Source organism: Balaenoptera physalus, assembly GCF_965194825.1.
Source record: "Balaenoptera physalus genome assembly, chromosome: 20".
Taxonomy (NCBI): domain Eukaryota; kingdom Metazoa; phylum Chordata; class Mammalia; order Artiodactyla; family Balaenopteridae; genus Balaenoptera; species Balaenoptera physalus.
The window spans coordinates 59679335-59691499 of NC_138901.1; the positions used below are offsets into that span (position 1 = coordinate 59679335).

The 12165-nt window shown below is 43.1% G+C and overlaps 1 protein-coding gene across 1 annotated transcript in view; it reads left to right on the top strand.

The window, feature by feature from the left end:
* Window positions 1-12165, top strand: part of DNAH9 (dynein axonemal heavy chain 9) — a 310542-nt gene that overhangs the window by 113978 nt on the left and 184399 nt on the right. The window contains exon 27 of the mRNA XM_082440696.1: window positions 7704-7860. Within this exon, the coding sequence (XP_082296822.1) occupies window positions 7704-7860 (157 nt within the window). The remainder of the gene's footprint in view (window positions 1-7703; window positions 7861-12165) is intronic.

Consider the following 12165-nt stretch of genomic DNA (forward strand, 5'->3'; position numbering starts at 1 on the left):
TTCTTCTGTTTCTTCTTTCAAATGAGCTTTCATCATTTTGTCAAGTTCTAAAATATAAATTATTAGGGTTTTGATTGGTGAGCCTTAAAACCTTCAAATTAATTTTGAAAGAATGGCCAGGCCATCTTTATAATATGTGATTTGTTTTTCTTTGTTCATACCTTCAATCGTGTTTCTCAGAAAAGTTTATAAGTATCTTCATATAGGTTTTGAGTGTTTCTTATTGTTATCTCTATGTAGTTTTTAATTTTTTTGTTCCTATATAAGATTGTTTCTTCATTTTATATATATATTTTTTTGTTTTGTTTTTTGTGGGGGTTTTTTTGGCCGTGCCATACAGCGTGTGGGGTCTTAGTTACCTGACCAGTGATTGAACCTGTGCCTCCTGCAGTGGAAGCACGGAGTCTTAACCACTGGACTGCCAGGGAAGTCCCTATGTATATATATTTTAAAACAACTTTATTGAGCTTTATTTTATGTCAAAAATTTCACCCATTCCAAGTGTACAATTCAATGATTGTTAGTAACTTTATCAAGTAGTGTAACCATCACCATAAATCAATTTTGCAACATTTTTATGCCCCTCAATAAGATCCCTCATGCCCATTTGTAGTTGATCCTCACTCCCAGCCCCAGCCCTGGTCAACCACTAATCTACTTTCTGTCTCTATAAACTTGCCTATTCCGGACATTTCTTATAAATGGAACAATACAACATGTGGTCTCTTGTGTCTGACTTGTTTCATTTTGCATAATGTTTTGGGGTTCATCCATGATAGAACATGTGTCAGTAGTTTGTTACTTATTATTTCTGAATAATATTCAATTTTACAGATATGACACATTTTGTCTATCTAGTCATCTTAGGTAATTTTTAGTTTGGGGCTATTATAAACAATGCTGCTGTGAACATTTGCTTGCAAGTCTTTGCGTGGATGTACGTTTTCATTTCTCTTGGGTGTATACCTAGGAGAGGAATTGCTGGGTAGTACAGCAGTTTTATGTTTAACTTTTTGATAAACTGCCAAATTATTTTCCAAAGTGGCTGGATCGTCTTATATCCCCACCAGCAACGTATGAGGCTTCCCATTTCTCCACATCCTTGACGTTTATTATTATCTGTCTTATTTTTATTTATTGTAGCCATTCTAGTGGATGTGAAGTAGCATCTCATTTGAGTGTTAATTTGCATTTCTGTAATAATGTTATTGAGCATATTTTCATGTGCTTGTTTGCCATTTATATATCTTCTTTGGCATCATTTCTGTTCATATCTTTTATCTATTTTTTGATTGATCTGTTTGTACTCTTTTTTGAGTTCTAAGACTTCTTTGTATATTCCGGACATATTGCATATATGTTTGCAAATATTTTATCCCAGCCTGTTGTTTATCTTTTCATTTTCTTCATGGTATCTTTTGAAGTGCAAAAGTTTTTAATGTTGATGAGGTCCAGTTTGTCAGATTTTTCTTTTATGGACTGTGCTTTTGGTGTTGTAACTAAGGAACCTTTGCTTAATTTCATTATATCTTTAACTTTCTTTTCATTTACCTATAGGAGAAAATTGGTTTTTGTAAATTTGTCTCCTGTTCTTCCCATCTACTGCCCCATGTTAAAAATTCTAAGAATTATGCTCTTGATTCTCCTTTTTCTAAGTCACTTCTAGAATTTCTAGTTATATTTGAACCATACACATAATATGAAGCATAATTAAGCTATTCAAGTTTAGTTACTAAGTGTGTGTTATTTTTGGTAGATCATATGTCAGTCATTGCTCTCAGCTCTTCCTGTCACGGTTTGAGAAAGACATTTAGCAACTAGCGTAGGCAAACGAAGATGAGCACTAGGTGATGAAGGACCTCGTAACCACATGGCATAAGGAATAGATCTTAGAATTGGAGCTATTTATGCTGAGGACAAACAATTTTCAAATTTTAAATATTAAAATATTATAAGATGGACAGATTTGTTTTAGGTTGTTGCTAAGGACATTCTTCTATTAGTGCTGTTTCCTATGTTGAGTTGGGAACCTATCACAATCCCTGGGTCTTTTTCCTGCGACCTGCCATCTAACCACATTGCCCCCATTCCATGTACATGCAAGTGCTTGGAAGACTAATTTGCATTTGTTCTCCTTAAATTTCACTTTGTTGGGTCTACCACATCATTTTCAATTGCCAAAATTATTTAGAATTTTGGTTTACCTTCTATCTAATCAATTATTTCTTAATTCAAGTTATCTATGAATATATTGAACATCAGGAGGCTGTGTCCTGGTGATGCCACTAGAGGCCTCCCTCCAGGTAGATATTGTTGCATCCACGTTCATTCCTCAGTTATGATTATTGAACCATGTGGTAGGTGGAATTCTAGGAATGATCCCCAGCGACATTTTCCCTTGTATCATCTCCTCTTCTTTGAGCGTGGGTGAAAACTATAAATAGGATGATATCATTCTCATGATTATATTTTGCTTTACGGCAAAAAGGAAATTATTCAGGTGAACCAGTACAGTTATATGAGATCTTAAAAGTAGAGCCTTCTCCTGGCTGAGGGCAGAGGGAAGGTCAGAGAGGCTTGAAGCATGAGGAGAACTTTTCATGCCATTGCTGATTTTGAAGATGGAGGGAGCCCTGTGCAAGGATCGTACAGTGGCCTCTAGGAGCTGAGAGATCCCCCAGCCTCAGCATGCGCCTAGGACCTCAGTACTACAACTGGTAGAACTTAATTTGGCCAAGAATTCAAATGAGCTTGGAAGCAGGTTCTTCCCCAGAGTGTCCAGATAAGGGTCCAGCCAACTGATACCTTGATTTTGGCCCTGTGAGACCCTCAGTAGAGGAGCCACCTGGACTTCTGACATACAGAAGTGAGATAATAAGTGGGTGTTTTTTTAAGCCCTTATTGTGTGGTAGCAATAGGAAATGAATACAAATCAAGTGATTTCACCAACTCTGAGATTAGCCAGACCACACGTCTGGGATAGCCAGTCTATACATAGCTGAAATCAAGATACAACACCTTTGATATTTTCTTTAATCTGCCAGTTGTTTGTCTAAAAAAAGGAAAGCTACATTTCATATATTTATTATCTTAAGAAATAATACCTTGAAAGTGGATCAGCTTTCTGCATTCCAAGGCACTTTCATATCTCTTGTCTCATCTTGTCCTAACAAGAGCGTGGTGGGTCAGATAAGAACAAAGCCTGTAGACATCATTTGCCCGAAGAAAGCAAAACCAGCTTCAGCTCGATATTAGGAAGGCCTTTCAAACAATTAGAACTGACCCACGGTGGAAGGAGCTGGCTTCTAAAATAATAAACCATGCCTTACTGGAAGAACAGGCTATGTGATCGTATTTGAAGGATTTAATGGGAGACAGCCTGGCATGGTTAAAGAGCCAAGCCTCTGAGGTCTCTTCCAGCACTAAAGGTCTGTCTTCCCAATAAGCAATCAGACTAAATTGATCCATGTTCATGTTGTGGTTAGTTGGTTAAGGCAAGAGCTCTTCTTAAAGGATTCCTTGCCATTTTCACAATTGCAGTTGTTTTTGAGGCAGCAGATTTATCTAAATTCCTTTGTACAAAGAAAATACTGTGTGGTGGACCCCAGTGACACATGTTTTTAAGGCACCAAAGTTTAATAACCTGGCCGAGTTTCACAAACACTTTGTAGTAGAGGCAAGATTTGAACTCAGTGTGTCTGACTCCTGAGTCCTTGCCTTAAACCACAATAGCATGATCTGCCCCCCTCACGAGGAAACAGGAGCAGATTGAAGCAGCCAGCTTAGATGTTTAAAGAGATGGATCTTACAATCTAACAAGACCACAGACAGAATCTTAGAGGAGCGTGTGTCCCAAAGAACTAGGACATCCTGCTGGCTCAGTGGCTCCCCACACAGAAGAGGGGAATACTCTTTCTTTCTTTTCTTTGTGTTTTCCTCATGGCCCACGCTAAAGCCCCACTGTCCCTGCCTTGGTTATTAGAACTCCTTGGACAGCCAGCCCGCTTCCCCTCCCTGAACATCAGTCAATCCATCTGTAATTTAAGGGGATTAGATTAGTTGATCTCAGAAATTCCTTCCAGCTCTAGAGTTCTATTGTTATGGGCAAATGTATATGTATTTTGACATTTCCCCCCATGCGCTTCTTCTGGAGATAATCAGAAGCTTAGCAGATGCTCAAAAAGAGATTGACACCCAGTTCTAAGGATTTCTTTTGGGAGATTCCTGAGTTTTCTATGAGAATTCTATTTTTGTGAAACCTTGTGCTTCTAGACTCTCAGATTCCTTGAGAGCCCTGCTGCTGCAGAGAGAAGAGGTCTGGATTGCCCTCTGGCTGGCAGAGAAGGCAGCCATGGGACAGAAAGGGGGTGGGAGAGAGAGTGGGGAGGAAAGCTGGCTGGGGGCCAGGATTCCACCCATCCAGGCAGCTGCCTTTCCTCCTGGGGGCGGGTACAGGACTGCAGCAGGCCCTCCAGGTTCTGGAAGGAGCCTGAGGCTGGCAGAGGTAGAAGGCCTTGGGGCCAGTCTGGAGCCAGAACTCAGCCCAGGAGAGCAGGTACAGTTAAGGCTGCACGTGGAACTCTGAAGATCTAGCTACCAGTGTTGGAGAGAAGCATTGCCAAATGGTAACAGTGACTGAGCAAGGTGAGATGGGACCTAGCTTTTCACCTTAACCCTGACTCACCTCACTTCGTGGCCCACCTAACAGATCAACAACTCTGATGTGAGCTTAGTTCACAGGGAAAAGTGAGGCAGCTGCATGAGCCCAGCTCACCAGGAGTTAAATGCAGCCAGCCCCCCAATTACACAGGAAAACTCCAAGTAGAATAATAATTCTGCATACTCTCCTCTCCACCTGGGGAAACTACCTTCCTGGGTTTCATCTTCAAAGGCTGAGGTAGCTATGGGAATTTCACACTTAATTAAAGGAGAGTTCAGGAACTCCAAGTCTTTTCAAAACAATTTTGGTTGCAGTGAGGATGCAGTCACCATCTGGCAAGAAAGGTGTTAACTCAGAGTTTCTGGTCAACTCTAGTATCAGATTCAGAACCAAAGAGAGTTCATTTCAGAGGCCCCCTCAGATGCCCCCTCCCCATCTAGCCTGCAAGTTGAAAGCCTCTGTACTAATTTTCTAAGTATTAAAAAGTTAGGTCAATGGCATGGTTTTAAAAGCTTTATTGAGATAGAATTTACATGTCTTAAAGTTCACCCATTACAAATGTACAAATCAATGATTTTTAGTAAATTCTTAGACTTGTGCAGCCATTACCACAATCTAGTTTTAGAACCTTGCCGTCACCCTGTTTGCAGTCCGACCTCACCCTCACCTCCCTTCCTAGACAGCCACTGATCTGCTGTCTATCTCTGTGTTTTCCAGACATTTCATAAATGAAATAATATGGGATCTTTTGTATCTGACTTCCTTCACTTAGCATAATGTTTTTCAGGTTCATCCATGTTGTAACATGTATCAGTACTTCATTCCATTATATTGCTAAATAGTATTCCATTGCATGGATATATCACATTTTGTTTATCCATTCACAGTTGATGGACGTTTGGGTTGTTTCCAGTTTCTTAGTGTTATGGATATTGCTGCTTTGAACGCTCCTGCATAAGTCTTTGTGTGAACATACGTTTATATTATCCTTGGGTAATTCCTAGAAGGGGAATTGATGAATCACATGGTAACCTTTACTTTTTAAGAAACTGTCAAACTGTCTTCCTAAGTAACTGTACCATTTAACATTCCCACCAGCAATGTATGAGGTTCCCAGTTTTCTCACATCCTCACCAGCACTTGTTATTGTCTGTCTTTTTGATTGTAGCCCTCCTAGTGGGTGTGTCATGGTATCTCATTGTGGGTTTAATTTGCATTTCCCTAATGATCAGTGATTTCGAGCATCTTTTCATGGGCTTATTACCAAAGGCACATTTCATCATCTTCTTATGAAGATATATATGGAAGAGGTGTATGACACATATAGTTGGGAGTTACAGTGGAGCGCAGTGGAGTGGGAGCTCAGCTGAGCCACTCTGCTCACTCACCCCATTGTTGAGGGGTCAGGGAATACTTGTGGGTGAAGTCATGGCAAAAATGAGCCCCAGGGGGTTAGTAACCATCAGCCAAGCAAAGATTGAAGAGGAACCTGATCCGGGTAGACTCTAGGAAGGGTCAGGAGCTGGATGGGGGAGGAGAGAGGGACAAGCCCAGTCCTACTGTGTCTGGCATCTTAGTCTGTTCAGTCAGCTGTAACAAAATACCAAGCACTAGGTGGCTTATGAACAACAGAAATTTATTTCTCACAGTGTAACCGGACAAGGCCGGTACGGAACCCAAGTTCAACTGCTCGCCGCTCGACAGGCCAATTCGAGAGACAAGTGTTGATGGAAAAGGAAAAGTTGCTTTATTCAGCAGCCCAGCAACGTGGGAAGATGGTAGACTAGTGTTCTAAGACCATCTCCAAGTTGCCGGTTAGGAGACAGAGGTTTTAAAGGCAGCGTGAGGGTGAGGGAGGGGGCTGCAGGGAGCCTGGTTAGCTTGTCCTATTCGCGGATTGGTTGGCATCAGTGTGAAGTTTCGAGTATCACCAATCATCTGGTTTCAACCGGTCTGGGCTCTAAGTGCTGGCGGTTGGCAATTTTCACCTGGTGGGGTCTGCTTCCGGTAAGAACAGCTTGGGGGGGTGTGTCGGGCCTGTATCCGTAGCTTTCAGGGGCCTGGGTGTTCGGGACCTGCTGTGGGGCTCGTCTAGAGTCTAAACTGTACCAGGTTCCTGGTCCAACAGCTATTCTTTGTGTCTCCATCTTTAGATTTCCTGATCATTAACTCTTGAGCCAGCCTTTGGAGACTCAGGGGAGCTGGGAGACTAAAGCAAAAAGCTGTTATCTTAAAGGACAGGAACACAGGGGCTTGTATGCAGTTTCAATTCCCCCTTTGATACCCCTCAGTCTTGAGGGGAACAGGTGTTGGACGAGAAAAGAAATAACGTTTTGGGTACAGAGGTTAATCATTAACTCGGCAGAGGAACTCAGTTTTCGGGGGACTTGGCCTCAACAGTTCTGGACGCTGGGAAGTCCAAGATCAAGGTGCCAGCATAGTCGTGCTCTTGTGAGGGCCCTTCTTCTGGCTCACAGCTGGTGCCTTCTTGCGGTGTTTTCACATGGTGGAAGGGGCAGGGACCGCTCTGGAGCCTCTTTAATAAGGCACTAAGCCAGTCATGAGGGCTCCGCCTTCATGACCTCATCACCTCCCAGAGGCCCCACCTCCTAACACCGCAGTCTTCGGGGGTTAGGATTTCCACATATGAATTTAGTGGGGACACAAACGTTCAGACCATAGAACTGGGCAAGTGAAAATAGCTCTTCATGAATGGACTTAAACATACTGGGCCTGGGGGGAAGGGACCCATGAGAAATGAGCTAGAGAAGTAAGCGGGGGCAAGGTCAGGAAGGGCCGGGCCGAGAGCCCCTGGTGCCCTTCAGGGAGGGAGCATCATGATCAGATGATCCTTTAGAAAGTTCCACCCGCAGCGCAGAGGGGAACAGAGCGGGGGGTTCTGGGCTTTCCTTCACAGAAGCTGTGCCAAGTCTCTCACGGCCTTGAACCTCAGCTCTCTCTCACTAGAACCCAGCAGGGCCAGAGCTATTTGTGGGGCCACCTGTGGCACCGAGAGTGACCTCTACCCTCCTGTGTTTGGCAGGTGCTACATCACCCTCACCCAGTCTCTGCACCTGACCATGAGCGGGGCTCCAGCAGGACCTGCAGGCACAGGCAAGACAGAGACCACCAAGGACCTGGGCCGCGCACTGGGCATCATGGTCTACGTGTTTAACTGCTCCGAGCAGATGGGCTACAAGGTACAGGCCCAGCCGCGGGGGGCTCGGAGCTGGGCAGCAGCTCATCCTTGCCGCCCTGGTCTCGCTCAGAGGCCCAGACAGGGAGGCCCCTGCTCTCTCACGGGAGGCCTGAGGACCCCTGCCCTCAGGAGCTTGTGGACCTCCCTGTAACTTTAATGCCGTGGAATCCACTTCCACTGATGAGCTTTGCAACCACAGAGAGGTGACTTCACCTCTGGGGTCTTCCTTTTGTCATCTGTAAAATGAAGAAGCTGAACATATATCCAAAGGCCTAAATTCATTATTTGACCCAGAACCACAGAAGGGCTCATAAGTGGCTGATATAAAAATCTTCACATAAAAGTCATAGATGTGCTCTTGTGTAAAAGTGGGCATTTCCCCAGAATTTCTACAAGGGCAAAATATTCTAGGTTTGGCTTCGGAAGACATACTAGAGTAACCTCTACTCTTAGCAAGAGGTACACAAAAGACAAGTGCAAGGGTAATGTTCTTCGTCCAGGCACTCATCATTTTTACATTTTTTAATGTATTCCAGGCTCTGTGTCATAGAGAAAGGCAAAAGAAACAAGAGGCCCATTAGGTCACTTCTCAGCCATCAACGTTCTACTCACAACTAGACCTTATTCAGATTCTTTTTTTAAAAAAAAGCATAATAACAGATTGTCTCACTGTCTCATTTCTATTTTGTTTTATTGTATGTATTTTTGTAAACTGCCTTAAGTTCCCTTTTGAAAACAGGATAGCAGGTAAATAAATTTAGAGTGGAAAAAGAAAACATTTGCATTAAATAGATCAAATATTTATATATATAAATGATGTGATATATTGCCTGTAAAATAAATTAAATTTAAAAATAAATTTAGAGACTGCAAGATAATACTTTCAGTTACCACATATAGAACTCTGTAAATGAGATTGATGTGCTATAACTTTAATAATTTCTCTTGTATATAAAATTCTGCTGTGCAGAGTTACAGAATCCTGTAGCATCATGTTTTCTCATACAAAGCAAACAAAATGAGGATTCAGACCCAAAACAGCTGTCTTCCCATAGTCACACACTAAATTTTAATATGGTTGCCTTTATTGATGAACACATAAAGATACTGTTTCTCTTTAAGCAGGCTGGAAGAAGAAACGATTTTTTTCCCCTCTAAAGGAACAAGCTAAACTTTAAGGATTACTTTAAGTTTCTAGATTCTTCTAGAGTTGATCAATGGCAGCCCTGCTGAGATAAATATACTCTCCCACCCAACATTCTGGAGGACACACTCATTTAGATGTGGAAGACCTGGGGTATTGATTGAAGAAAATCAGCCAGATTTCTTCTAAGTCATGCTCAACATGGGAAACAGGAAGAGATGAGTTGGCCCCGTGGCCAGAGGTCACTAAGGTCATTTTACCCAGTCCTTTCAAAAACTTATTACTGAACCCTGACCCCACCAATTCCTCTAAGAGTGCAGGCTGAGAGGAGGGGGTCTGCCCTTAATTTGTTTGAACTGTGCAAAGCTTCAGTCATGTGTGTCTAGTACAGACACAGATCAGAGCAAGAACAGTACGTATAGCCGTAGTGAGATGCAGCAAAGGTAAGGTGATTCCTCCCTAGACACCAAACATGCTTTGTAACCAAACAGCTCCAATAAGTAAGCAGTTTGCAAACCTCCTCTTCCCTTTGTTGTCCAGCTATTCAGAATTATTTTTATCTCAAAGTACACACCAGCAATCAACTTAATTTATTGAGCATCACCGTTGCTCAGCATCTGTTGGGAATCATGGGGGGATATCAGAGATAGACAGGTAGGTAGATAGATAGATGATAAAGAAAGAGAGAGAAAGAAAGAAAAAGAGAGGAAGAAAGAAGGAAGGAAAAAAGGAAAGAAAGAAAACATAGGCAGGTCAACAGATAGAGATGAGAGAGAGAGAGATAATAGATGAAAGATAGATAGATATAAATAGATAAATGATAGATGATAGATAGACATATGAGAGATGGGTAGGAAGGAAGGAAAGGAGGAAGGAAGAAAGAAAGAAAATAAAGATACGTAGGTAGATAGATGACAGAGAGATGAGAGAGAGAGATAATAGATGAATGGCAGATAGATAGATAGATAGATAGGGTGAGCATAACCCAGTCCATTAGGAGAGACAGGAACGATATATGAAATAATTAGGGGAGATAGCAGACAGCATTACCCTGAGTGCTAATGCGTGTTCTGCGAACTCTAATCCCTGGAATGCTCCAGAGCTGTGGGAGAGCCACCAAGTGCGCTGGTCAGAAAAGACATCGTGGAGGAGGTCAGAGCTGAGGTTGTTTAAGGTTGTTAAGGTTTGGATGAGCACCAAACAGGGCGTGTGACATTTTAACGCAGCCCCACCCACTAAAACATCAGCTTCAGAAACAGGACTGAGTTCTATGTGCAGGTGCTGTCCTTCCCCTGCTCCCTGTGCTGACTTCACCCTGAGCTCTCTTCACAGGGTTTGGCTGGGGCGAGGGGAGGAAAGGAGTGAAGGTCAGAAAGAGCCTTCACCAGCATCACTCACAGCAGCGCATTCTGTTTCAGTGTCTCCAGAGAACAAGCTAGAAACAAACATGGAACCACGGTGGAGTCCATTCGAGTGGATCGGGGAACAGGGGAGGATGGGAGATGGGGTTGAGCAAGGAGAGGAGGAGCACAAGACCACTGGGAAGCTCTGTCCGTGAGGTGTCAGGCCACAGAAACGCTGCAGGCTGCAGGACTGAAACAGGAGTGTGATGAAGACAAACAGTCTTTAAGGAAGACTCCCTGGGCAGCCAGATGAAGGGAGACAGGAAGAGACTGGAAGGTGGGGGAGGAACGATTTTAGGAAGAACACTGCAGCCGTTCAAACCAGAGAGGGAGAGAAGCCGGATGATGGGGTAGCAGAAACGGAAAAGAAAGATTGAGAAGCTTGAAAAAACTAAATGATACTTAGTGAACATGGGGAGGGTGTGGGTCGGTGGTGAAACAGAGGAGGAGGAAAGAGGAGAGTTTGGGCTTTGTCAAGGACCCTCACAATCCCCTCTGCCTCAGGAATTCTGTAGGGAGGTGTCGGGTAATGGGGTGGACGCGAGAACTGTGTGGGGGCTTGGGGGAGAGGGTTAGGGTTAGGGTTTGCTTTACTCTGCTAGTGCTGGTTGGAAAACCCATAAAACTAGCCACTTTCTCTGGAAATGGTTGCTGTTTTAGTGCTAAGACATTCTTCATGTTATAGCAGCAATACTTTCCCCCGGACCTCAGTTTGGAGAGGCTATTGCTGAAACATCAAATGACTTTGAAAGTATCTGGAATTCTGTGACTTCTCCATGGCATCAATACTGTAGAACACCCACTCCTTGAGAAACCCTGCTCTCTACGCTTCTGAAACGTCATCCTTCCACAATTCTATCTGATCTTGCCTTCTTGATCTCATTTTTTGACCCCTTTTCATCATTTCAAGTTTTACTTTTACACGGATGACTCCTGAGTCTGTTTTCCAGCTTCACCCAAGTTCTGGTAGTCTCTTTAACTAGGCAGCAGAGGCCTCCGTTTGGATGCCCTCCTCTCATATTCGGTCGACACTCTTCTCAGACAGTTCCTGCTGACTCCCTGTTTCCTTCCGGCCAGGTTCCTCATCCCAGCAATACTAATCATCTTATTTTTCCCCGTGGGCCGGGGTGGACATCTTAAGACATCTTCATTGTTTCCTGTCCTTCCTTCCATCATTCCAGTCAGTCAGCAATGTTTATTCTTCCTTCAGCAAGGCTCTCGCTTCCAGGCCTTCAACCTTATTCTGAGAGCCCATATCCTGTCCCAGAAACTCACCGTCTTATGGCAAGGCAACAGCCCAGCCCAGCCCAGCTAATGGTACCATTGTGCTGTTGTGGTGACATCTTAGTTGTGTCCTGTCAAAAAACGGGGCCACATGGAGTCCTGGGTTCTGCTCAGGCCCTTGGGGGTAAAGTGTGGGGTGACGATTATCCCCCTATGGAAACTCTACTTTCTTCTGTTTTATGTATTGGATTTCCATTTGATGAAAGGTATCCACAACTTTAAAAAGTTTTAAAACCACTGTTAGCTGGAGAAGCATGGATTTTGATTTTCAAAACTCTGACTTAGTGTTTATAACGTTTGACAGGTGGCAATATATATATAATGTGTGTATGTGATATACATATATGTAATGTGTGTGTATGTGATAGTTGACAGGTTGTTTTATTATTTTACATATATATATATTTGTGTGTGGCAACCTGACAAGTGTCATGTATATATGGCAACCTGTCAAATGTCACAAATACTAAGCAGA